At 48.6% G+C, this 27,367-nt stretch overlaps 1 protein-coding gene across 2 annotated transcripts in view; it reads right to left on the minus strand.

The window, feature by feature from the left end:
• The window catches only part of FANCI (FA complementation group I), a 51,128-nt gene that overhangs the window by 2,781 nt on the left and 20,980 nt on the right, over positions 1-27,367 (minus strand). Inside the window, exons 14-35 of one of the 2 annotated variants that reach the window (XM_036355706.1) lie at positions 25,659-25,746; positions 22,398-22,528; positions 21,196-21,266; positions 19,485-19,599; positions 18,543-18,668; positions 17,983-18,051; positions 15,314-15,415; positions 14,203-14,382; positions 13,604-13,725; positions 12,438-12,602; positions 11,746-11,925; positions 10,004-10,170; positions 8,938-9,011; positions 7,920-8,036; positions 4,675-4,726; positions 4,010-4,137; positions 3,854-3,922; positions 3,584-3,677; positions 2,895-3,082; positions 1,977-2,030; positions 1,833-1,892; positions 129-197 (exon numbers count right to left, since the gene is read on the minus strand). In XM_036355706.1, coding sequence (XP_036211599.1) covers positions 129-197; positions 1,833-1,892; positions 1,977-2,030; positions 2,895-3,082; positions 3,584-3,677; positions 3,854-3,922; positions 4,010-4,137; positions 4,675-4,726; positions 7,920-8,036; positions 8,938-9,011; positions 10,004-10,170; positions 11,746-11,925; positions 12,438-12,602; positions 13,604-13,725; positions 14,203-14,382; positions 15,314-15,415; positions 17,983-18,051; positions 18,543-18,668; positions 19,485-19,599; positions 21,196-21,266; positions 22,398-22,528; positions 25,659-25,746 — 2,421 coding nt within the window. The remainder of the gene's footprint in view (positions 1-128; positions 198-1,832; positions 1,893-1,976; positions 2,031-2,894; positions 3,083-3,583; positions 3,678-3,853; positions 3,923-4,009; positions 4,138-4,674; positions 4,727-7,919; positions 8,037-8,937; positions 9,012-10,003; positions 10,171-11,745; positions 11,926-12,437; positions 12,603-13,603; positions 13,726-14,202; positions 14,383-15,313; positions 15,416-17,982; positions 18,052-18,542; positions 18,669-19,484; positions 19,600-21,195; positions 21,267-22,397; positions 22,529-25,658; positions 25,747-27,367) is intronic. The other variant, XM_036355707.1, reaches the window with a different exon arrangement.

Raw genomic sequence — 27,367 nt, forward strand, 5'->3', positions numbered from 1 at the left:
CTCCCAGTCTCCAATCCGATCCCAGCTCCAGGTAACCACTGGCCACTTCCTGTCCCCTCAGACCTGCGCGGTCTCATTTCTTGACGCTTCCGCCAGCAGCCACAGTGGTGAAAGCGCCCGCGGCTTACCATGGCCACGGCCCCAGCAGCAGCGCTCTTCTTCTTTCCTCCTGGGCACTGCGGGCTCCTGCTCTTGTTCTAGAACAGAAACCATCCTCTTACTCCCGAAGACCAGCAGGTCGTTTTCTAGGCGGTGGGTACAGCCGGGCATGGGGACCCCTGAGGGGACGGAGCCTGGCTAAGGAGACTGTCCTGCAGCGGGTGTGGAGGACGGGAAGCATGTGGCACCCGCAGCCCTCACTCTGTTGCTGGGAGGTTTGCAGTTTGGCTCCCGGAACCAGCACATGGAGGCGAGGGCAGGACCAAGGTTCCTGCACCAGGCCAGGGAGGCATAGAAGGCCAGTTAAAGGGGGGTGAGGAGGGGGCAGCAGGGGCTTCAGCTGTTGCTGAAAGGGTTCCCTGAAGGAGAGGAAGTGGAGAGGCAGTTCCTGGGCCTGCAGCCTTCCTGCCCGGAGGCAACCGCCAGATGTGTCTTCTAAGCCATGTGGTCACGCGCTGGAGAAGGGTTTCAAGTCCCAGGACACTTCTCAACGCTGTAGCTAATCGGAGGAGGAGCTGAGAAAGTAGGAACGGATAAAGGGGACAGGAAGTACAGGGTTCTGATAAGGCAGATCTGAGATGTAGACAAGCTGCCCCGTGTGAGGCACACAAACAGGAGCCTTCACCCCCAGGGGAGTCCTATGCCTCCTAGGCCCAGGCATACCATGGAAGGCCCAGGAAGAGGATGAGAAACAGCCCTGGAAACGGACAGAAGTTACAGCGCGGAGCCATGTGAGAGCAGGAGGGGCTGTAAGAGGGAACCGTTCTCTGAAAGATGTGCAAACGCAAGGCCGGGGCTGACCAGCAGCCCGAGCGACGGATGAATGGATTACTCTGACACACGTTTCTGTGAAAGCGAGGGCTAAGGGACTGCTTGGCTATAGCAACCAAACAGCCCCGTTCACCTGCCTCCTCAGGCTTTTATTGTCACAGCAGCTTGAACTCAAATTAACCTCTAGACACAATCATCAGGGTAAGTATCATTGAAAAAGCACGTGCTTCTACAAGGTCATGTCTAAAGACTAAACAGATTCTAGCAAAACACCTGGGGGCTCGGACTTGTTTGGAAAAGTCAAGGGAGGGGCTGCTGCCTTCGGCAAGGTCTCCCTAGAGGCCCCCTGACCTTTCGGAGACTCCTCCTTCCAGACTTTCCAACGAAGCCCTGAACTTCCTCACAACACAACCCTGATTTTTCTATGAAGTGCTCACCGTCAGAGAACAGTGTTTGCTTGTGGGTCAGCTGACCTGTAAGGCTTTAAGTCAAATACGGACAGGAAAGGGAGAAAGACCTAGAATACACAAACTAGTCCTAGTGTGATTCTCCCTGACGGGGCTGCTCTCTCCTCCCCCCGAGCTTGGCCCTTCTTCACGGCTCGCTGCTATTCGACTCGCAGGCCCATGGGATCGGAATCCCCCAGAAATAAACCAAGTCGCTGAGCCCAGCACACCCGTTCCTTCCTGGCTCTAAATGCAAACCTACTGCATGTATCTCTCATCAAATCAGACACACCTTTTCCTTGCTGCACAGATCTCAGGCCTTGGCTTGGTCTCACATGGGCACCTTGGGCTCATGTAAGAAACTACACTCAGCTCAGGTGACCACGCAGCCCCTGGGGAACTCAGGGAGCCCTCTCACTTGGAGCTCTACTATGGTACGACCTCTGAACCACTTACCTGCACGTAAGAAATGAAGGAATAGCATACAGGGGTCAGGTGAGAACCCGACAGCTTCACCTGCAGCAAAGGAAGAGGAAGCCGATGTAAGCGCAGGAGTAATACAGCTTCCCCCCCTTCCTGAGGAAGGCGTTCCCAACTCACCAGCTTCTCCATAATCTTTGGAATTCCTCTGGCGCTCCGACACACCTGGATATACTAACAAAAGATTCCTGGATTTAGTGTGTCATCCTATGCAAATGTCCCACACGCTAAAGGTGCACAGGCATCCTTTCCCCTCCTCAAAGCTCCTAGCTCCACCAACAGGACAGGTGTCCCTGCCCCCCCAAATATATATATTTATATTGATTTCAGAGAGGAAGGAAGAGGGAGATAGAAACATCAATGATGAGAGAGAATCACTGATTGGCTGCCTCCTGCACACCCCACACTGGGGATCGAGCCTGCAACCCGGGCATGTGCCCTGACTGGGCATCGAACCATGACCTCCTGGTTCTGGTTCATAGGTCAGTGCTCAACCACTGAGGCACGCCGACCCGACAGGAAGGGTTTGTTTTGAATTTGTTCAGCTCATCCCTTTAAAAACCCTTCAGGGACAGTCCCTACATCCAGATTGAGTCTTAGAAGATGTTTGAAGAGGCACTCACTTTTTTTTTTAATCCTCACCTGAGGATATTTTCCCATTGATTTTCAGAGAGAATGGAAGAGAGGGAAAGAGAGAGAGAAACATCGATGTGAGAGAAACACATCAATTGGTTGCCTCCTGCATGGGCCCAGGTCGGAGAGGAGCCTGGAACTAGGTACATGCACTTGACCGGAATTGAACCCAGGATCCTTTGGTTTGCAGGCTGACGCGCTATCCACTGAGCCAAACAGGCTAGCGCAAGGCATTCACTCTCAATCAGGTGCCACATATTCATATGCCAAGGAAATAAAGACCACCAACTGTTTCCTCCTGGCCTGTGGGGACGCCTGCCACCTACTGACCAAGCCAGGGCGTGGCCGGTGTCCTGACCCGCTGGGGACAGTGGTGGTGACCCTGGTCCTCGCTCAGATACTCACGTATTTGACAAGTGCGGTGAGAATGGTGTACATCTTGCACAGGTCCCTTAGCAGGGTGTCCACGCAGCTGCCCGAGGGCAGGGCGGTCTGCACCAGCTCGTGGAAGAAGGTGAGCAGCGTGCCCAGCTGCATGATGACGGCTTTCTCCACGGGATGGTTCGGGAGGGCTGCCTGGGAAGAGGCCTCTTCTGAAGGGAAATGAAATTGGCGCGTTCAAACCCAGCTGGCCTTCCTTTCTTTTTTTAAATATATATTATTTTATTTCAGAGAGGAAGGGAGGGAAAGATAGAAACATCAGTGATGAGAGGGAATCATTGAGCGGCTGCCTCCTGCACACCCCCTGCTGGGGGTCAAGCCCGTAACCCCAGCATGTGTCCTTGACCAGAATCGAACCTGGGACCCTTCAGTCCACAGGCTGACGCTCTATCCACTGAGCCAAACCAGCCAGGGCATGGCCTTCCTTTCTAGTTAAAGTGAAGGAGCCTCAGAAATTGACACGTTAACTAGGAGGTGTGCAGGGAAATGAGCATGTGACTCACCACGCAGTGAAGGGACACCTGCTGCCAGAAGCCACCGTACAGCCCCGGGAGACCTCGCTCATACACACAGCTCAGGAGGTGGTCTGGGCTGGACCCTGGTGGACGCTGCTCTCCCCTGACTCCTGGCACCCCACCCTGAACTTGTCTCACCTGATACGGTTTCTTGGCTCACTTGTCCCTTAAGCTTGGTGATCAGCCAGTCCACTTCTTCCAGGACCTTCTCGGCCTGACTCAGAACCAGCAGCTGTGAAAGGAAGGGATGCCTGCCATGGCCACTGCCCTCGGCGGCCAAACAGAACAGCCATGGCCACCTGCGGTGGGTCACAGGCCCAGGACGTAAGTCCCTGTAAGTCACTCTTCGGGGGACATAAAGTGGGAAGGATGACAGGGCTGTTTCCATGCTCCGGGATCAGGACTTACACAGACGGTAGGGGCCGCTGTTCGCAAATTCACCACCGCAAAGTGGTTTGTTTTCTCCACCTCGACATCCTGGGGAGCGAGAGAGAATGAGCTGTAACGGCGTAGGCTGTGCCCTGACCCTCACCCCCAGTGCTGTGCTGAAGGCTGCCCCTCTACCTCGTCTATGTCCCCAAGGTGCCCGTGGATGTCCTGGGACAGGTCACGCAGCAGGGCGACAGGGCTCTTATGCGCCACGTGGAGGCTGAAGAGCAGGTTCATCGCGCCCTTGCAAAACAAGGCATCCTCTAGGGCAGGGAGGGAAGACAGTCAGAGGCTGAGTTATCACCCCGTCAGTGCTTCAGGGGAGGGGTGCCCGGCCAGGACACATAGCTCATCATGTCCCGGCACAACGCCCCTCCCCCCCGCCCCCACCCACCCCCCGCCCAGCTGCCCACTTGGACCAGTAGCTCACCCACAAACGTGCCCTGATCTCCGCGTGACCAAAGGAGGGAGACAGTTCCCAAGACTGGTCACCCCGACCGCTGCATAAACCGCACCCATAAACCCTCTGCCTCGATCGCCCCAACAACAAAACTGCTACCCTGACCTCACATCCAGTCTTATCTGATTTTGAACTTGATCTACAGGGGGTCATAGAGCAAGTACTCTTTTGTGTCGACAGTGCCAGTGTTCCAGAGTGGATGTGAGCAGAGGTCCCACCGCTCTATGCTCCCCGACATGTGCTGTGTCTCTTTCTCATGTGGGCTCTTCTGCCAAATGCGTAAATGCTATTTGGTGATGATTTTAAATAAAGCTGACAGGAAGCGCGGCAGGAAACTCACCCCGGCTGTTTTCCTTGCAGATCTTGGATGTCCAGGATAACATCTGCACAAACTAGAGACCGTTCAGCTATTACAGAAACGGCTGAGACGCATCTATAAGAGCCCTAGGCCTTCCCCCGCCTAACCATCTGCCACTACACGTGCCCGGACCTACTGGAACATCTACTTGGAACAGCACAGAGTAGGCCCAAAATTACGAGAATTACTGATACTTTCCTTATAAGATAGCAAACAACTTAATTCTCCAAGTCTATGCCCTCATTAAGGGCCAAATGTCCTGGGATCCCAGTCTGGGTCTCACCCCCAGCCTCCCCGCCCCATAACTACGTCCAGGCCTGGAGTTCCTTCCTTCCTCCCTGTGCCCCGCAGCCCTGGGGTATCTCCAAGGACATCAGGCGAGTGGAGAGGGGCGGGAGAGTAAGGTCCTGGCCACAAAGACGGCAGGATTCGCTTTTAGGAGACAAGAGGCCAGAGGAGGTTAGAAGGGAGTAAGCAGAAAATAGAAGAAGAGGTGCCCTAGCTGGTTTGGCCTGCAGACTGAAGGGTCCTGGGTTCTACTCCGGTCAAGGGCACATGCCCGGGTTGCGGGCTCCATCCCCAGTGGGGGGTGTGCAGGAAGCAGCCGATCCATGATTCTCTCTCATCACTGATGTTTCTCTCTCCCTCTCCCCCTTCCTATCTGAAACCAATTAAAAAAAATTAAAAAAGGCAAAACCCAGCATTTTTCTTAGGTGGTAGAGGAGACACACTGAGCTTCCTGCCCAGCAGTTCCTTCCATGGCCTGCAGCCCAAAGGCCCCGACAGGCTGTGATACGTAAGTGCAAGCCAGCCAGTAGGAACTCCTTTTGCTGTACTGGGGGAATAGTAAATTCAGAGCCTACATCTGAAAGCTGTGAACAGAGGTAGAAAGGCCTGCAGTGCCGTGTGAATGGAACCAGCAGGAGGCAGAACACACTTCGGTGTGAAGAGGGGTGGGGACAGGAAAAGGAGCTCCATTTGTATTTGCTTCTCCAGGAATAAAGGAACTTGAAGGATGCATAAGAAGCTAAGAAAAGGTATGTACTTTTGGGGGAGAAGAGGAGCTGGACAGGTGGGCGGCATGAACAGGATAGGAGGAGGCCATTGACTATAAATGTCTCTATAATTATTGGTCTTCAAATCCTAAGACTTATTATCTGTTCAAAATTAAATTTACAAGACAAGGGACTGCCCTGGCTGGTGTGGCTCAGTGGATGCAGCGTCAGCCCACGTACTGAAGGGTCCTGGGTTCGGTTCTGGTCAAGGGCACGCACCTTGGTTGTAGGCTTGATTCCCGGCCCTGGTCGGGGCGTGGGCAGGAGGCAACCAATCAATGTGTCTCTCTCATCGATGTTTCTCTCTGTTTCTCCCCCTCCCTCCCACTCTCTCTAAAAATCAATGGAAAAATATCCTCGGGTGAGGATTAACAAAAAATACAACAAAGCCCCCAAACAAGTGACTACCTGAGATTATGGGGGGGAAGTGATGATTAAAAAACAACAACTTCCTGCCCTAACCTGTTTGGCTCGGTGGATAGAGCGTCGGCCTGTGGATTGAAAGGTCCCAGGTTCGATTCTGGTCAAGGGCATGTACCTTGGTTGCGGGCACATCCCCAGTAGGGGGTGTGCAGGAGGCAGCTGATTAATGTTTCTCTCTCATCGATGTTTCTAACTCTCTATCCCTCTCCCTTCCTCTCTGTAAAAAATCAATAAAATATATTTAATAAAACAAACAAAACTTCCCTATGTATATAAGCCTTTCCAAGCCCGTTTATTTTCCATCAAACGTCCCCCCGACTGTCGTCGTGTTTCTTTCCTAGTCCTCTGTCCTTTGCAGCAAAGTTATGGGAGGAAAGAATGACGGTGGAAGTGAAGTGGGGTGAGTTGTTTGGCTCCAGGATGAAGTAAGTGCTAGCAAAAGGGACTTCTTCGGGCTACCTGGACCTGGAGGGCAGGGGAATCAGGTCCGCTTCCCAGCACTCACACACCACACCACCCGAGCACCCCAGGCTGTGGCCTCTTGAAGACCAGCTGGCCCATAAGTACGGGCGCACACGGGGAGCCTGTCCCCTGGGCTCCAGTGTCCTCACAGATCAGGGAGGCCACGTGGGAGAACACACCCCGGCGCTCCAGGACACTCCCTGTCCTGCTGCTGGGAGCTCCTCCTGAAAGGGGCAGACCCACAAGACGTGGCCCTCCTCGCATTCTTCCCTGGGTGTGAACACAACTGTCCGTCTGCTGCCACACAACTTCTCTCGGCAGACTGCTTCCGCTTTGGGATTGCAGCCACACTTTCTGACTCAGTCACCTTTGGTTGAATTGTCCCCAAAGTCAGTACCCGCTAACGTTGCTGAGGAAAGCAACTGCTGAATGTCAGCTAAAAATCAATTTTAGCTATATATATATTAGCTAAAAATCAATTTTAGCTACACACATACATATATGTACACATACATATATATTTTAAGTATATTAAATATATACATATATTCTTTGTTAAATACACTTTTATTGATTTCAGAGAGAAGGGGAGAGGGAGAGAAACATCAATGATGAGAATTATTGATCGGCTGTCTCCTGCACACCCCCACTGGGGATGGAGCCTGCAACCCAGGCATGTGCCCTGATTGGGAATCGAACTGTGACCTCCTGGTTCATAAGCTGATGCTCAACCACTGAGCCACGCTGGCCGGGAAGCTACCTTCCTAACAATTAGCACATTTCCATAGGTTAAGAAGGTCGAGGGCACCCATAGGGCTCCCCGTTCACCCTTGATGGTGGCCAAACGAAAGCAGTGCTCCCGCCTGTGCAGCTGCTTGAGATGCTGTCAGGGTAGGAGCACCACGCAGGAAGGGTAACCTAACAGGTCTCACGTTAACGAACTCAGGAGCATAATTAAAGGTACAGTCTAAAATAAGCTAGACTTGGAGAGGATATTTAGATACGTGTTTTTTAATACAGATTTTTTATTGATTTCAGAGGAAGGGATAGAAACATCAATGATGACAGAGAATCATTGATCGGCTGCCTCCTGCACACCCCCTACTTGGGATCGAGCCCGCAACCCAGGCCATGTGCCCTTGACGGGAATCGAAACTGGGACCCTTCAGTCCACAGGCCGACGCTCTATCCACTGAGCCAAACCGGCCAGGGCTAGCTACAGTCTTTTAAGATGCAGTACCCTGCCCTTCTGTGGGATGAGAGGTGGGACTGAAGGAGGGGCCGTACCTGCGGGGAGGTGGGCTCCAGCAGCCTGGCCAAGCTGGTGAGGACGCTGACGAGGAGCAGGGCTTCCTTGCTGTTAAACTCCTCCTCTTGGCTGCTAAGTAAGTTCAACAAGGACCTCTGAGAAAGGAAAGTACGGACACATGAGCAGACATGTCCATATCAGGGAGGAGAAACATCTCGCCAGAGACCCCCAAGGCTGGGCCAACAGGACTCAAAGAGGACAAAATCTGAGATAAACTTGATGGAACAGCTAGTTTCCTACCCTGTTTTCCACCATCAACGTGAGTGTCTCTTAAACACTACAGACCCCTCCCTCCCCCTGTGCACCCCATTCCGGGCAGTTTACAGCTCCCTGCGCCCATCCATCGCCCAGGTTCAGATACCCCCCACCCCAGCATTCCCTACACCCCTGCCCTGTCTTCCTTTTCTCTGTTCGTCCCCAACCACCTGAATGAACTGTATTTGTCTGCGAGTCTCCTCCCCACTCCAGGTGAGCACCCGGGGGGAGGGACTCTGTCTCCCTGCTTCCCTCCCGCATCTCCCAGCCCCTGGAACAGAACCTGGCGCCGAGCAGAAACTTTACAGTTATCCTGATAGTATGACAACTCATCAGACGGTTAGGCACTGTCCAGCCTTTATGAAACCTGACAAGCCCCAATTACGCCAGTAACACAAAACAAAGACAAACTCCACACTTAACAGGCTCCAGGCCATCTGTGTGTGTCCACGCACACAGTGATCCCCGGGGCAGTGATTCTAGGAGGCAGTGATCCCCGGGGCAGTGATTCTAGGAGGCAGTGATCCCCGGGCAGTGACTGCGGCAGGCGGCTGGCTCAGCACACAGCCCGGCATCCTTTCTGTGCGTTGCCTCCTCTCTAAGAGTGACGTCTGCTTGTTTGGATGATGGCACAGAGAAAACCCCGTCCTACCTGCTCACTGTCCCTGGTTCCCCCGGCTGGCCCTGCTAACCGCCTCTGCGAGGCCCCGGCCAGCCCAGCAGCTTCCCACGGCTGCCCACCTGGAACTGCCGGATCTGGAACGCTGCCCTCTGGGTGACCGTGACTTCCACCTCTTCCTCATTATCCGGGACATCTAGGGGAGGGAGAGAACTCTATCTTCCTTGAAACGAATTATGCTCTTTTAGCCTTTTAGTAGCTGAAAGTTTAGAAAGACAAACGTCCTACAGGCAGATTTGAATATATTCCTAATGTTATGCAATTTCTTCATACTATGTCCCATTTTCCAGCCCCTGTTCGTGGTTAAGCACAGTCCAGTACATGCCAATTCTGAACCCACTACATGTCACTTCCTAGCAACTTTAGGACTGACCTCAGATGACCGATGACAGGTTAACAAATAGAATCAGGAGGTCCGGTTAAGAAAGAGAACCCAGCCCGGCCAGCATGCAGTGATGCACTTTCAGCTGTGCCATTTATGCCAATAATTCCGTCCTGTTCATTATACCTGCATGGGCGAGTGATGACTGCAGCCCTGGAATATTAATGTTCCCTGACAACCCAAAGCTAACTGCGAAGAGAGAAAAACCTGAACGGAAACCTTAAACACTGAAAACTTACTACCTTGTGTAGTGGGGTAAATAGCGTCCCCCTGCCCGGCCAGTGTTGCTCAGTGGTTGAGCATTGACCTATGAACCTGGAGGTCACGGTTCGATTCTAGTCAAGGGCACATGCCCAGGTTGCAGGCTTGGTCCTCAGTGTAGGGCGTGCAGGAGGCAGCGATCAATGATTCTCTCTCATCACTGATGTTTCTATCTCTCTCTCCCTCTCTAAAATCAATAAAAATATATTTTTAAAAAAGAGAGCCCTGGCTGGTTTGGCTCAGTGGATAGAGCGTTGGCCTGTGGACTGAGGAGTCCCAGGTTCAATTCTGGTTGGGGGCACATGTCCAGGTTGTGGGCTCGATCCCCAGTGTGGGGTATGCAGGAGGCAGCCGATCAATGATTCTCTCTCTTCATTGATGTTTCTCTCTCTCTCCCTCTCCCTTCAGCTCTAAAATCAATAAAAATATGTAAAAAAAGAAAGAGAAACCCAGACCAAGGCCATGAATCTCGCAGAGGTGCCCACCCAGCGCGCGGAGGAACTGGGGCACGCGGGGCTGGAAGAAGTGCTGCACGGCGCTGAAGATCCTCTGCAAGCCCTCCAAGCACAGCAGCGAGATGCTCTTCCCCTTCTCCTTCTTCCCCGGCTCCTCCACGGACGTCGGAATGGACGTGTATCTCCAGAGCAAGACCCTGAAGGGGAACAGAGACTTTATTTTTAAAGTCGGCTTCCCTGCGGTGCCATTTACATACAGTAACACTCACACCCTCCAGACGTACAGCTCTATGGATTTTAGCGAAGTTACCAAGATGCAATCATCCCCTCATCAAGGTAGTCCCATCTCCCCAGAAGCTCCTTCATGCTCGTCTGTAGTCAATGCTCTTCCCCCATTTCCCAAGCAACCACTGATTCCTGTCCCTGTGGTTTTACCATTTACAAAATATCACATAAACATGGTATCACTCAGCATGAATCGGTTTGGCTCAGTGGACAGAGCATCGGCCTGCAGACCAGAGTCCCGGGTTCAATTCCAGTTGAGGGCATGTACCTTGGTTGCAGGCTCCTCCCCAACCCGGGCCCTGGTCAGTCGGGGCTCGTGCAGGAGGCAACCAATCGATGTGTTTCTCCCACATCGATGTTTCTCTTCCATTTTCACTAAAAAAAAAAAAAATCAATGTAAAAACATCCATGAGTGAGGATTAACAAAAAATGGTGTCATTCAGTGTGCCGCCTTTTGAGTCTGGCTTGTTACGAATTAGCACATGCTTCTGAGTCACCTACGCAGGACAACTGTCAGCAGTCTGTCCCATGTCGCTCAGCAGTTTTCCACTGAATGGACGTACCACAGCTTGTTCTACACCAATTCATCCATCAGCTGGTGGGCGTTTGGGTTGTTTCAAATTTGGCTATTACTGCCAACTAAATAAAACTTGCTATATGCAGATCCACTTCAAGTTAATATTTTGTATATGACATCAGGAATGGATACAGATTCTTTTTTTTTTGTATAAGAGTGCTCAATTGGCCCTAGCTGGTTTGGCTCAGTGGATAGAGCGTCGGCCTGCGGACTGAAAGGTCCCAGGTTCGATTCCGGTCAAAGGCATGTACCTTGGATGCGGGCACATCCCCAGTAGGGGGTGTGCAGGAGGCAGCTGATTGCTGTTTCTCTCTCATCGATGTTTCTGGCTCTCTATCTCTCTCCCTTCCTCTCTGTAAAAAATCAATAAAATATATTTTTTAAAAAAGAAAGAATGCCCAATTGTTTCAAAACCATTTGTAGAAAAGACTTTTCTTTCTCCATTAAATTACCTCAGCACCTTTGTTAAATCAAATAACCTATAACTGTTTATTCTGTTCCTCTGGTTCTGCCAATACACACTATCTTAAATACAGCAACTTTATAAGACTTGAGCCCAGCTGGTGTTGCTCAGTGGTTGAGCATCGACCTATGAACCAGTAGCTCACAATTCGATTCCTGGTCAGGGCACATGCCCAGGTTGTGGGCTCGATCCCCAAAGGGGGGGTTGGGGGGAGGTGGTGTGCAGGAGGCAGCCGATCAATGATCTCTCTCATCACTGATGTTCCTATCTTTCTCTGCCTCTCCCTTCCTCTCTGGAATCAATATATATATTCAAGACCTGAAATCAGGGGGTGTGAGTCCGCTTTGTTCTTTTACCTCAAACTTGTTTTAGTTATTCCAATCATCCGCTCCTGGAGACGCCACAGCCAGTGCGACAGGTTTCCGAGGGGGAGCGTGCGTGACTTACCGGGTTATGTCACAGAGGTTCTGGAAGATCTTGTCTGGGTTTTGCCCGTCGGGGCCGCTCACGTGCCCCGTCTCCTTCAGCTGCTGCACCTTCCGCAGGGCCACGCCCACGGCGTAGCGCATGAACTCATTGCTGGACCTCAGCACGGACAGGCTCTCCTCGTGGCTTTGGGTACTGTCCCTAGAGAGAGGGAGAAGGAAGGTCCCTCCTGCTTTCTGGGGACTGCTCAGTGTAGCAGCATCCAGCAAGCTTCGGATGATGGACTCTAGGCGTCCAAGCAGGCCATTCGCACACTATCGGCTGCCAAGAGCATCAGATGCCACAGGCTGGGGGTCGTCCTACCAGACTGCCCACCCCCCACTTCAGACACCAGCCGCCAGCCCAGGTACCACCCGAGTTATGTCTCGGGTTCTGAAAGACCAGCGGGCTACAGATCGAAGTTCCCAAGGACCCCCTCCAGCTCGGAATGCTGAGTCCAGGCTGCTGTCTGCACTTCTGACCGGCTGGCTATAAATCCGAGGTTCCCACACCCCTTCCTGGGGTTCAGTTAATCTGCTGGAATGGCTCTCACGGGACTCAGAAACACACATGCACGGGAAGAACTATGACGCCCCCCCAGATGACAGTGCCTCCCGGGCTCCCAGCAGCGTCGTCACAGCACAGTTGCCTTTCAGCCTCTATCAGCCCCTCACCTGAAAAGGGCGGTGAGGAGATCAGACACAAACTTCAGGGACAGAAAGCTGTCGCTGGTTTTGCTGGCCGCTTTGGTTTTGCCTTTGCCAGCTTTCTCGGTCAGGATGTCGGAGAGTTTCTTGTAACACATGAATAAGCTCAGGATGTCCTCGAACTTGTTCTTGCTGTGGACAAGGGGAAGAGACCACCAAGGACAGCGTCAGAGGCTGTGGCTTCCTGTCGCATGGAGGAAACCACAGCGCTTCTGCAGATGCTCTCTCTATTCCAGACACTGTCATGCGGGAATGACCCCTCATCACCATGAACGCCCAGGCATGCGATCTGCCGAACTATGGTTTCCTCCTGTACTGGGACCAGGCCATACAGAGCATGAGGGTCCCACACCACCACCAATCAAAAAGAGGAGTTCTTGATGCCAGGGCCCAGGAATTCTGAATTAAAGTCTGCTAGAGGCACGGCATTCGCCTGCCTGTCCGTCATAGCTTGGGTGTTCCCTGGTAGGAAACACGGTGCCTGGTCGGCTAGATGTCTACCCAAGAGATACTGTCATGGCCCAGCCGGTGTTGCTCAGGGGTTGAGCGGCGCCTCATAAGCCAAGAGTCACTGGTTCAATTTCCAGTCGGGGCACATGCCTAGGTTTCAGGCTCAATCCCCAGTGAGGGCGTGCAGGAGGCAGTCAATCAAGGATGTTTCCCTCTCATTGAAGTTTCTATCTCTCTATCCCTTTCCCTTCCTCTCTCTCTCAAAATCAATGAAAACAGATTTTCTTCTTTTTTTTTTTTTTTTTTTTTTTTAGATATATTTTATTGATTTTCTACAGAGAGGAAGGGAGAGGGACAGAAAGTCAGGAACATCGATGAGAGAGAAACATCGACCAGCTGCCTCCTGCACGCCCCCCACTGGGGACGTGCCCGCAGCCAAGGTACATGCCCTTGACCGGAATCAAACCCGGGACCCCTGAGTCCGCAGGCCGACGCTTTATCCACTGAGCCAAACCAGTTAGGCAATGAAAACAGATTTAAAAAAAAGAGAGATACACTGATGTCTGTGGTATGTTCAGTAACTAGCATACCGAAGGAAAAACACACTCTGGGTCCCCCCCCACCCCCCCCCCGTAAAATGGAGAATTAGGCAAACTGCAATCAGAATCACAGCAATAGCTTACCTGAAATTACTGATGGAGAAATTATATTCCATTAGAACCTCACAAACTCCCATCACAAGAGAAGCACAGATGTTATTTTTGATGCCGATACCAGTGCTCTGAGAAAAATCTGCTGATTTATCCTGAAAGACACCAGAGAAAAACTAACAAGCTTCCAAAAACTTCCATTGTACAACATAACTGAGCTGGGCGGTGTGGCTCAGTTGGAGCATTGTCCCATATCCTGAAAGGCTGCGGGTTCGAGTCCCGTTAGGGAACAGGTTGCGGGTTCGATCCCTGGTCCGATTGCATATGGGAGGCAACTGGTCGATGTTTCTGTCTCACATCCATGTTTCTCTCTCTCTCAAAATCAATTTCTAAAAATTGATGATCTATATGTATAAAAGGCTAAATACACAAAGTGTCCCCTCCAGAGTTCTATCACTTGCTATGATGAGCGCTGACCACCAGGGGGTGGCGGGGAATGAAGGAAGGCCCCGGCTGGCATCCAGAAGGCCCCTATAGGCCCTGATCGCCAGCCCGGCCTAGGAACGCTACCCGTGCACGCATTTCGTGCACCGGGCATCTAGTAAATAATAAATAAGAGATTCAGCAATTACCAGTTCAAAGTCCTCTAGTTCACTCTTGATCATTCTCTTGGTAAGAGACTCCAACATGTCATCTAACTCTTGGTAGAACCCTTCTTCCTCCTCCTCCTCCTCCTCCTCTCCCTGCTGAGAGGGCATCACTTTACTCTTATACCAGGCCAAACAGTGCTGAATGCAGCACAGCAGATGGTCCTGTAGAAGAAACAAGAATGAAATATTCTTGAGTGTTCAGAGATAACGTGCGAAGCTGCTGCTAATCGACAATTAATTCTTGCCTATCAGGCTAAAGTAAGCTATGCGCTTGCAGCACAAGTTGCGTCGACCCGAATTAACAACACTGCAAAAAGCTGCACTAGCAGAGGCCTGGGTTCCTGATCTGCCCTCCCCAAAGGAACTGGCTTCATAAGAAGCTGGAACCTCACAAGGTAACGGCGGACGTGCTCCCTCTGATCCAGTGCAAACACCATGGAGCCAGGCTGGGCAGCTCGGTCCTCTCTGGCTTCTCTGAGTCCCAGAGGCTATTCTAACGGTGGGGGTTTGTGCTAAAGGAATCTCAGAGACCAACACAGCATCTCCGAGGCTAAGGACACTGCATGGCAGAGAAGGTCCGTGCATGAAGGCAGAATATGACCATGGCATGACCACGAGCTCTAAATGGGGTGGAGTTTCAGTTTTCTCTTCGCTTCCCTGTCTTTCTGAGGCTCGAAAGCAAGAAGAGAAGACCAACCGGTCCTAGCTCCCCTGAGGGGTCCAGAGCGCACCAATGCTAGCTCAGCCTACATCATCCACGCCCTCCAGACTAATGAAGCAGGTGCCCTGGGTCATCTGGTCCAGCCTCCCTCCCGCCCCATCCTAAAGCACATTCATTTAGTGCCACAACCCAAGAGCCACAGATGGAGACAAAGTGCTGCTGGGGGAAGTGGCGGATGCCGACACAGACATCTTACCAACAGACACGGGTGATGATGGGTCAGAAAAGCAGGGAGCGTTCAGAGTAAGAGCTCACTGGGAGGAGCAGACAGCTTCACGGGGGAAAGGCGTCTCTTTCGAACCATCAACTCTATCAACAGGGTTTATATCTTAACAGTAAAAACAACGGTTACAGGAAGAAAAGCAGTCTCACCAGCGGCTCCTGTAGCGAGATCTGATCTCCTTGGGTCAAAATACAAGCTTCTAACTTCAGAGGAGGCAGCACATCGGACTGGGGCTCGTAGAACTGTTTCAGCTACAGACGGCAAGGAACAGAGACACTGTGCTCAGCGCTGCTTTTCACTTTACATGGGTCAAGCTAAAGGCACCTTTAGCCCTAACCGGTTTGGCTCAGCGGATAGAGCGTCGGCCTGCGGACTGAAGGGTCCCAGGTTCGATTTCAGTCAAGGGCATGTACCTGGGTTGCGGGCACATTCCCAGTGGAGGGTGTGCAGGAGGCAGCTGATCGATGTTTCTAACTTTCTGTCCCTTTCCCTTCCTCTCTGTGGAAAATCAATACAATATATTTTAAAAATAAATAAAAAAATAAAGGCACCTTTAATGTGTAGCACCTTCTCAGACCTATGTCCAAATGTCCAAAGAATGCAGCGACATCTGTGCTGCATTGGCTTCCCCAGTCTTCGCCCCTGCTTGAGGCATCGTACTGACATCTTTCCTATCCCACTTCCATTACCTCCTACGAAACACTACGTTCTCACGCCAACTCCTACACTTCCATAGGCACTCAGCATTTTCAGTGGAGCTTCACAATTAGCATATAGGCTCTAGAGCAGTGATGGCGAACCTATGACACACGTGTCAGAGGTGACACGCGAACTCATTTTTTGGGTTGATTTTTCTTTGTTAAATGGCATTTAAATATATAAAATAAATATCAAAAATATTAGTCTTTGTTTTACTATGGTTGCAAAGATCAAAAAATTTCTATATGTGACACGGCACCAGAGTTAAGTTAGCGTTTTTCAAAATGCTGACAGGCCGAGCTCAAAAGGTTCGCCATCACTGCTCTAGAGGCCCCAGGCAGGAGGGACATTGTTCAAGATGAAAAAATTGAATCCACAGAAATGAATAAAGAGCATCAGCAATTGTAAAAAGCGGAGACATATAAACAACTGTGTGTGTGTGTGCGCCTGTATACTTTATTTTTTCTATTACTATAAAAGACATAAGATATAACTGTTTAAAGCAAAAATTGTAACACCATTTAGCTGGGATTTTAACATAGATAGGTATTCGTATTACTATCAGTACATAAGAGCATCTTTTAAAATTGTTCCCCCCTTTTTACTGAATTTATTAGGGGTGACACTGGTTAACAAAATTATACAGGCTTCAGGTGCACAATTCCGCAACACATCATCTGCACACTGTATCGTGTGTTCACCACCCCACTGAACTCTCTTAATACATAAAAAGATTCATGTACCACACAATGACATATTTAGCCGTAAAAAGAAATGAAGTGACGATAGTTGGGACACCATGGGTGAATCCTGAAAACACTGTCAAGTGAAAGACCACACACGATAGGACTCCATTGATATGAAATGTCCACCCGAGGCAAATCTATAGTCAGAAAGCAGACTGGTGGTTACTTAGGGCTGGGAGGGTGGGGAAAAGATGAGAAAATGAGGTGATAGCTAAAGGGGGTGGAGTCTCTTTCTAAGGCAGCGGTTCTCAACCTGTGGGTCGCGACCCTTTTGGGGGTCGAACGACTTTTTCACAGGGGTCGCCTAAGACCAGTGGAAAAGACATACATAATTACATGTTGTTTTTGTGATTAATCACTATGCTTTAATTATGTTCAATTTGTAACAATGAAATTGGGGGTCACCACAACATGAGGAACTGTAATAAAGGGTCGCGGCATTAGGAAGGTTGAGAACCACAGTTCTAAGGTGATGAAATGTTCAAACACTGATTGTGGTAAAAGTTGCGTAACTCTCTGAAGAGACTAAAGACCAAGGAGTTGTACACCTTAGATGGGTGAACTGCATGGTATGTGAATTACATCTCAATAAAGCTATTTAAAAAATTCAAATAAATGCTGAATGAATAAGTGTTAAGGGTAAAAGGTCTTATTTATACCAGATATTCTCCAGCTAAATTCTTCCAATCTTGATTGTCCTTTTGAAATATTTCCTAATTTAAAAACTCCTTTTAACAAAAAAAATACAGAAAATAAGCTAACAGACACTGAAGTATCTGTTACATGGACTTAACACAAGGCAGTATTTTGCCGTGTTGGCTCCAGGTCTCACTCTTTTCCGTTTAGAAGTAAAACAACAGACACAGCTGCTGACAACCCTTGTACAAATGGCTCTTCACAACGTCCTTCAGACTTAAGATGCAGACTGTTAACTGAGAGGGTAATATTATACAATGGGAAGATGGCAGGTACATAGTGGTAATTAAAACATCAAGACCGCATCACAGCCCAGCCGGCATGGCTCAGTGGTTGAGTGTCAACTTATTAACCAGGAGGCCACGGTTCGATTCCCGGTCAAGGGCACATGCCCAGGTTGCAGGCTTGATCCCCAGTGTGGGGCGTGCAGGAGGCAGCGGATCAATGATTCTCTCTCATCATTAATACTTCTCTCTCTCCCCCTGTCTCTTCCTCTCTGAAATCAATAGAACTATACATTTAAAACAAATAAGTAAATAAACCATCAAGATAGCATCACACACCCATCAATGTGCCAGTGACTATTTGGGAATTATTTCACATCGTGAAATGTCTGGAAAATGTCACTGCCTCTCACCGCCCCATTATCTGTTTTCTATATCCATAAATGCTTTTACCTGTGACAGCAGAGTCTGCATGATCGAATTAGCCAGCTGAGAGTTTCTTCGAAGGACATCATAGAATCCCTGAGAGGAATCAGAGAACAAATAAACTCTTTAACAGAGATACCAGTGATTCAGACAATCATAACTTCAAAATAACACTATCTGTCTTTCTTTTAAATATATTTTTATTGATTTCAGAGGGGAGAGAGAGAGAAACATCAGTGATGAGAGAGAATCACTGATCGGTTGCCTCCTGCACACCCCCACTGGGGATCGAGCCCGCAACCTGGGCATGCGCCCCTGACCAGAATCGAACCTGGGACCCCTCAATCTGCAAGCTGACGCTCTATCCACTGAGGCAAACCGGCCAGGGCAACACTATCTTTCTTTATCCTATTCTCAGTTCTTTGAAGAAGATGAATATATTATTTGCTAGAGAAACAATTCAGAAAGTTTAAGTTACTGCCTCAACTGTACCCCAATAAATTCAACAGTAAGTACCTAATGAATTAAAAACATAAAAATGATGACGAGCCGGGGGATGTGACATTCCTCCCACTCTGCGGAGTTACCTCATAAAGCATGAGCCGCACGTCAGCCTGCTGGCCCAGGCACCGCCTCAAGCTGTCCATGATCTCCAGGCAGAACGCCTCGTTGGCCACTGCATTGTACCGACTGTGGACATCCACGTGGACCTGCTGAGGAAGGCACAGGTGAGCTCAGGCCCCTGGAACCCAGCAGCTCATAATACACCTGGTTGACTCAAAAGGCCTAAAGATTTCTTCACATTCTTCAGGAGCTGGGAGAACCTAGCTCTTTTTGCTCCCACCAAATCCTGAGAGGATTACAGGCAGTTTAGAAATGCAGATGGCAACAACACCCCTTAATGTGCATAGTAAATTCAGCAATCACAATTTTGTTTTCTCACATTACAGGGTTTAATACAGGTTCATGTGCCAAGTAAATGAACTATAAAAGATGGAGATCATAAACGTATTTAGCCTCTGAGAACTACTGTGAAGAATAAATGAAATAATGAATGTAAAGCACTTAGCCTAGTGTCTAACAGGACAAATCACAAATGCAACTCACGTATCTAATTTAAAATTTCCTCGTAACCAAATATGAACAGGAACTGATGAAATTAATTCTAACTTTGTACTTAACCCAACACATCCAAAATATCTCAATGCGTCATTGAAATAAAACATGAATGACACTGTACAATCCTTAGTTTCATACTGTGTCCTTAAAACCCAGTGTATATTAAACGGACAGCACACTGAATGTGGACTAGCCGCATGCCAAGTGCCCAGTTCAATAGCCACACTGGGGCTAGTGGCTACCATACCGCACAGCACTGAGCACACAGCAGACCTGCCATTAGCAGCACCTGAGCAGCACCGTGTGTCAGGACCGTCTGCACGACCAGAACAACAGGAGGAAGAGAAGCCAGTGCGCATGTCACCAAGCCCCGCAGCAGCGCCCACGACAAGCCGGCTGAGCCACCTCACCTGGCTGATGCCGATGGCCTGGCTGCACTGGGAGGATGACAGGCTGCCCAAGACCTTGAAGTTCTTCAGGAGCAGCAAAAACCCAGCCACCGCCGACTTCCGGGCATCAAGCTGTCTAGCTCAGAGACAGGCAGAGAAGCAAGGAACAAACAGTATTAATTTCATAGCAATAGGCTTCTGGGTCAAAAAAATCCAGTTATGCCCGGCCAGCGTGGCTCAGTGTTTGAGCATTGACCTATGAACCAGGAGGTAATGGTTCGATTCCCACTCAGGGCACGGCCTGGATTGTGGGCTTGATCCCCAGTGTAGGGTGTGCAGGAGGCAGCTGATCCATGACACTCTCTCATCACTGATGTTTCTTTCTCTCTCTTCCTCTTTTACTTTCCGAAATCAATAAAAAAACATATATTTTAAAAATCCAGTTAGTTTTGTACAGAAAGGAATACGTGTCACAGTGAAACACGACAGAGCACAATGAACTGAATTTATGTGCTCGAATAAGAAATCAGCTGTTCACAGCAATGAGCAGCTGATGCTTTCATCATCTGCTTAACCTCATGACATTACCTATACTTCCTTCTATCTTGACACATCTACATGGGGAATGAGAACAAGTGTGCGGCGAGGCTGTAAGTGCAGAATCGCAAAGGAAATGGCTGATTTTCTCTGCGCCTAAAGGAGAGCCATGCGTGGTACCTGATAAACCCTCCACCCAGTAAAATGGTTCAGCCATCTCCCAGCGGCTCCGTGACGAGTTCATGTTATAGACGCTACAATGTTCACCTTAGCCTGTCAGACATGCATCTGGGTAAGGAGCAACAGAAAACTCACTGCTACAACAGGGGCAGCAGCACTGGCTGTTCCTATGGCCATCCATGAGGGCAGCATATTGCCTATGTGATTTCATACTTAAAGCACCAAGTGGTTTCCACCTAGTACTTGTCTCAGAGTATTTTGTAGGAGATGTATTGTCATCTATAGTTTGTATACTAAGAAATAATGGAAGAGCGGTCAGGAGGCATTGGCTAAGCCAAAAACCAAAAGACAGAGACCCTCAAAAATTGACTTGGTCTACAGTCACTAGCCCACAATTCTGATGTTCACTAAAATTAAGCTTAAAAAAATTTTTTTTAATTACATTTTTTACTGATTTCAGAGGAGGGGAGAGGGAAAGAGATACAGAAACATCAATGATGAGAGAGAATCTGTGATTGGTTGTCTCCTGCACACCCCACATTGGGGATTGAGCCCGCAACCTGGGCATGTGCCCTGATCAGGAATCAAACTGTGACCTCCTGGTTCATAGGTCGACGCTCAACCACTGAGCCACGCCGGCCGGGCTATTTACTTCTCAATGAAGGTGTTTTCCCTTCAGAGCTGCTGCCAGCCGGCACTGGACCCTCCTCTGCAGGGCTATGCGAGTGCACAGCAGGGGACCCTCATCACAAGCTCGAATCCGCGCTTCCACACCAACTCCTGTTGGGCTTGGAAGGTCACGGCCTTCTCTAAGCCCAGGTTCCCTGGTCTGTGAAATGGGAGCTGCAATAACCCTGCAGGACTGCCCTGGAGACTCAGTGAGATAGAGCACTGCACACAACGCCGTCTGGTGAACGTGTTTGGCTGGGTGAGGCGGTCGCACGGCCCTGTGACCAGGTTGTACGAGGAGGCGGCAGAGAGGGCTGCTAGGAACATTAGACGGGGCGCTACGTACCTGGCAAACATAGCTTTCCGGAGGACCAGGATCAGGGAGTCTCTCATCGACATGCTCACTTTGAGAAGGGGCTGAAAGAGGAAGCACGGAGGGTAAAACCAGAACGAGCTTGCTTATCCGCCTTAGCTCCTTGCTACCCAATGCTGTGACTGTTTGGCTTTTCTGAGGAACTTTTTTTTTTTAATGTTTGTACTGATTACAGAGAGGAAGGGAGAGGGAGTGAGAGATAGAAGCATCAAAGATGAGGGAGAATCACCCACTGGCTGCCTCCTGCACACCCCTAGTGGGAATTGAGCCCACAACCCGGGCATGTGCCCTGACCAGGAATCGAACCGTGACCTCCTGGTTCATAGGTTGATGCTCAACCACTGAGCCACACCAGCGGGGCTCTAAGGCACTTTTCTACATGTTTCAGTGTATATCACACTTAGTAATAAGGACAACACTGTAGTTGAAATACTACATTGGAACTAGCCTTTAACTCTATTGTCCTCAATTGGCAATTTTGTAAGAGCCTTTCGATTCCATCACTATCTTGAAAGGGAGTCAAAGGCCAGAGAGTAGCGCTGTGAAGACGGGTAAACTTGGAGAACAGAGTCTAGAGCAGCTGTGGGCAAACTACAGCCCGCGGGCCGGATCCGGCCCGTTTGAAATGAATAAAACTAAAAAAAAAAAAAAAGACCGTACCCTTTTATGTAATGATGTTTACTTTGAATTTATATTAGTTCACACAAACACTCCATCCATGCTTTTGTTCCGGCCCTCCGGTCCAGTTTAAGAACCCATTGTGGCCCTTGAGTCAAAAAGTTTGCCCACCCCTGGTCTAGAGCTTGGGGCTCCTGCCCACCCCCACCCTTTTAAATATATTTTTATTGATTTCAGAGAGGGAGAGAGAGGGAGATAGAAACATCATGATGACCGAGAATCATGGATCGGCTGCCTCCTGCACGCCCCCTACTGGGGATCAAGCCCGCAACCCGGGCACGTGCCCTTGACCGGGATCGAACCTGGGATCTTTCAGTCCACAGGTCGACGCTCTATCCACTGAGCTAAACCAGCCAGGCTGGGGCTTCTGCCTTCTTAATATAAAGTTTAATGTTTTAGAATCAAGAGAAACAGGATTTCTTAGACATATTTATATTCATAAACACATCGGACTCCCACTCCCCCCACCTGGGTTCTCCGCTCCTGGGGAGACTCACCTGCACCGCCTTCAGCAGCCCTTGCACAGTTTGAAGGGGCAGAAAGGACAGATAGTCAAAACTCTCTGTGACTTTAGAAGAACAACTCTGAAGAACTAAGGGCGAGTACATGATGATGCTTGAAAGCAGTTCTGAAAAACAGAATCCGTTATGAGTTGACGCAAATAACTAAGGATATTTCAAATAAAAGGAAAATTAAAACAGGGAAAGCAATGGTAATAAGTTTGTTTCCTTTCTCAAGTCAAATATACTGCAATATAGATTTCTACTGATGCTACTTATTTTTCTACGGTCACTGTCTGCTGCAGTAGTACAAGACTAGAAAAATTACCTAAGAAAGAAACCCATTGTACTGCATGACAGGTAGCGCACAGTATCTTCATCTTCCCAAGCTAAGTCAATAAACATCTAGGAACTTTATCTATAAGCATAAGTATTATGATCCTATACGGAATAGACAAAAGCTCAAAACATGGTCTCGCTCCCTTCAAGAATTTTAATTCGGTTGGAAGTCAAGTAATTTTATTTTAAAAGAATGAAAGAGGTGCCCTAACCGGTTTGGCTCAGTGGATAAAGCGTCGGCCTGCGGACTGAAAGGTCCCAGGTTTGATTCTGGTCAAGGGCATGTACCTTGGTTGCAGGCACAGCCCCAGTAGGAAGTGTGCAGGAGGCAGCTGATCCATGTTTCTCTCTCGTTGATGTTTCTAACTCTCTATCCCTCTACCTTTCTCTCTGTAAAAAAATCAATAAAATATACTTTTTTAAAAAAAGAAAAGGTAAATAACAAAATACCAAATAGCTAATAATCCTAACATAGCTTATTGCCTAGAACCGTGGTCGGCAAACCGCAGCTCGCCAGCCACATGTGGCACTTTGGTCCTGTGAGTGTGGCTCTTCCACAAAATACCACGTGCGGGCGCGCACGTACAGTGCGATTGAAACTTCGTGGCCCATGCGCAGAAGTCGGTATTTTGTGGAAGAGCCACAATGAAGGGGCCAAAGAGCCATATGTGGCTCGCGAGCCACGGTTTACCGAGCCGTAGTTTGCTGACCACTGGCCTAGAACGTTGTAAAGAAAAGAGATCACGCAGGATTTCAAAGAAAGAGACCATGGGTTGGCGTGCTTCCGCAGAGAGGAGAAAGCTAAGCCGGCTTCTGGACAATGGGCCACATTAGCGCACCATGAGCCACAAAGGCCTGCTACTCACAAGGGAAAAGCAGGGGGAGGTGCAGGAATGGACAGTGGGACAGTGCGCACATCTGTATAGTGGGGGTGAAGGTTCCGAATAATTAAGTGAATAACTGAAGTTAATGTTGGATCAAATTGTCAAGAACTTTAACTGCAGGACACAGAGCTGACAAGTTATTGCTGAGGGAATTAGTGATTCCCAAGTGATGGAGGGTGCGGTAGGAATACCCTCTGGTGGTGATGTGCAGGCTGCACTGCCGCAGAGAAGAGAAAGCAGGGGATGCCGGTTAGGAAGCTGAGGCAGCGGTCTACGTGCAAGGTCACAAGATGGGAACCAGGCAATGGATGGGGGTGATGGTGGGAAGTAACAGTATGAGGGAAATGATGGGAGAATTTAGCCCGGCCGGCATGGCTCAGTGGTTGAGCTGTGACCTATGAACCAGGAGTTCGATTCCCGGTCGGGGCACATGCCTGGGTTGCAGTCTCGACCCCTAGTAGGGAGTGTGCAGGAGGCAGCAATCAATGATTCTCTCTCATCATTGATGTTTCTATCTCTTTCCCTCTCCCTTCCTCTCTGAAATATATATATGTATATGTGTGTGTGTATATATATATATGTGTGTATATATATACATACATATATATATGTATATGTACATATACATACTGAGTAGCCAGATTATTATGACCAGCGAGATTATTATGACCACCCCATCAGTACAATGACGTGAATAAGTTATGCAAATAATAATAAAACCTTGAGAGTATTTGCTTAGGAAGTTTTCAATATTCAGTATTTTTGGAAGTTTCAATGAAATACTGATGGGGTAGTCATAATAATCTGGCCACTTTGTGTGTGTGTGTGTGTGTGTGTGTGTGTGTATAAAGAATGGGAGAATTTAGATACAAGTGTATTTGAGAAGATAAAAAAAGAATTCCAGCTTCTGGGACTTGGAGAGCCAGGCTTCAGATAATAGAAATAGTGGCAATAAAAAGGTAAATTTGTTTGAAGGAACCTCTCTTGCATTTGCGATATAAAGGAGAATACTAAATGGAAACAGCCAGCAGGAATGAAAGCAATGAACTACGGAAAGAGGGCAGTCTAGACATGAAGATTTGGGAGCCGTACCCATGAAAACAACTGAAATCAGGAAAACAGGAATGACATGCATAAGCAAGAATACGTAAAAAGAGGAACAGACGTCTGCTTCCCCACCATGATGGAGCACCAGTGAGCGGATTTTTCCTCCAACTTCAACAACAAAAAGGACCAATTATATCAAACAGCAATGTTCAGACACTAGACAAGAGCAGCACAGGACAGCGGCCCCTGAGAAAGGGAAGTAGCCAGTGAGCCTTCTCACCGTCCCACCCACAGAGGGGGAAACCTAGATCCACGGTCTCCCTGAGTGACAGGAGCAGAGCTGAGGGTCAGGAAAGCCAGGCAGCTGGAGTTCACGGCAGAGGACCGGAGGGAGAGGGCTGCACAGGGTGAGCCCTGGAGACCTGCCAGCGCGCAGGGCTAGAATGGGCGTCCCTGGGGGCAGCAGGACAGCACTCGTGACAATTCCCACACAAAGCAGACAAGGCTGATGCAAGGCAACAGCTTCACTCCTTGGTTATATGCGCCTTCCTTTCTGGACAACCATAGACAACATGAATGGACTCAATGTTTTAGACATTATAATAAAAGACAGCACGAAACTACTGTTAATTGCTTTTTTTATGTATATGTGTTTTTAACCCTCACTTAAGGATATTTTCCCATTGATTTTAGAGAGAGTGGAAGAGAGAGGGAGAGAAACATTGATGTGAGAGAAACACATCAACTGGTTGCCTCCCTCAGGCACCCTGACCAGGGCCTGGGCTGGGGAGGAACCTGCAACTGAGGTACATGCCCTTGACTGGAATGGGGACCCTTCGGTCCGCAGGCCAAGGCTCTATCCACTGAGCCAAACCGGCCAGGGCTGTTAATTTCTTTTCATCGTTAATTTTTTCCCACGATCAAACCATTATGACGCTGAAATGAAAATATTCCCGAGCACTTTAACCACCTTTTCCAAGTTCCATACCTAAGAAATGGCTGATGGGAGAGGATGCTCTGGTAACAACCCTGTTAAGGACCTGCTCCAGAATTTCCTGTCTGATCATCTCATGGATCTAAAAAGAACAGAAGAACCAATAAAACATTCCTTGGTGACTTTCAGCTTATAACTGCATCCACGCATGTTAGGCAGAATGAAGGGTAGTTTGGATATGGGTAAAACTTCAGCGTTTATTTCAAAGACAGATACAATGAGAATCACCTGAAAGACTGGACCCCTCAACCCCACCCTCAAACGACCATGTTTAGGAACCTAGAGATCCCTACAATGAACATGAACCTGCAATGAAAATGTCGCTACATATAACGTTCAACATCAAACAGGAATGGCTGCACTTGGGTATCCATTATATGCCGACACCCACATTGCTGACAGAACGCACATTTAATGTAAAATTCATAAGCCCATGAAAGTGTCTGAAAACCTAAAAACACCTTCACCAGTGTCTGGAAGCACAATAGTTGCCTTAAAAAGGACTTAAGAATTTTAGTTAAATTTCTTCCCCGAACTGGGTTATTTGAGGTAGATAGTAATAATGAGATTATTAGCAGTCAATTATATGCTCTAGAGATGCCCTGACAAAGCCAATATCTATCTGTGTGAAATCAAATGGAACCTCCCTAGTTTTAAAAAAGATTAAAAATGGAAACTATTAAAGGCTCTTATTCTTAGAATGCTTTTTAATCTGATTACTATTAATAAGTCATTTATATAATCTAACATACAACTCTCAAGGGCTATTCTATGACTTTCACTTCATAGTTCCAGATCAGGACACTAGATTAACATTTCAATTAGTATCAACAGCCCTAGCCGGTTTGGCTCAGTGGACAGAGCGTCGGCCTGTGAACTGAAAGGTCCCAGGTTCGATTCCGGTCAAGGGCACATGCCCGGGTTGTGGGCTCAATCCCCAGTGGGGGACTTGCAGGAGGCAGCCGATCCATGATTCTCTCTCATCGTGGATGTTTCTCTCTCTCTCCCTCTTCCTTCCTCTCTGGAAAAAAAAAAAAAATTAGTATCAAATAATTTCAGCCCACACTTTTGGCATGTAGCCACATTTAACAACTGCATGTCAAGATGACTTAGATGCCCTGGCCAGTGTGCTCACTGGTTAGAGTACCAGCCCTCACACCAAATGGTCAGGGGTCCAATTCCCAGTCAAGAGCACAAACATGAGCTATAGATTTGATCCCCAACCCTGGTGGGGGCGTATGCAGGAGGCAACTAATCCATGTGTCTCTCTAACATCAAAGTTTCTCTTTTTCTCTCTTACCATCCCTCCTCCCTTCCACTCTCTCTACAAAGCAATGGAAAAATATCCTAGGGTGAAGATTAAAAAAAAAAAAAAGATAAACAAAGAAGACGACTTAGAGGAATCACTAGCAAAGCAATAATTCTAGCCTCAGATAAGATCCAGCTTTCTTCTTTTACTTGAAAGAAAATGTATTTTTCAGAGCTGATTCAGAAATTAAGACTGAGATGATAGTCATAATATAGTAAAGAGTTTAAAAAAGGCAAATTCCCCATTTTGGTTCTTCAACAACAAACTAATAAGCATGATTCTTCAAGTCTGATATTCTACAGCAATGTAAAAGATTATTTTTTTGTATAAATAAATAGCATTAAAAAACACTCAGAAACGATTTACTGCTGGAGGAAACCATGGGAAGGCTAAC

Source organism: Myotis myotis, unplaced genomic scaffold, assembly GCF_014108235.1.
Source record: "Myotis myotis isolate mMyoMyo1 unplaced genomic scaffold, mMyoMyo1.p scaffold_m19_p_23, whole genome shotgun sequence".
In the NCBI taxonomy this organism is placed as follows: domain Eukaryota; kingdom Metazoa; phylum Chordata; class Mammalia; order Chiroptera; family Vespertilionidae; genus Myotis; species Myotis myotis.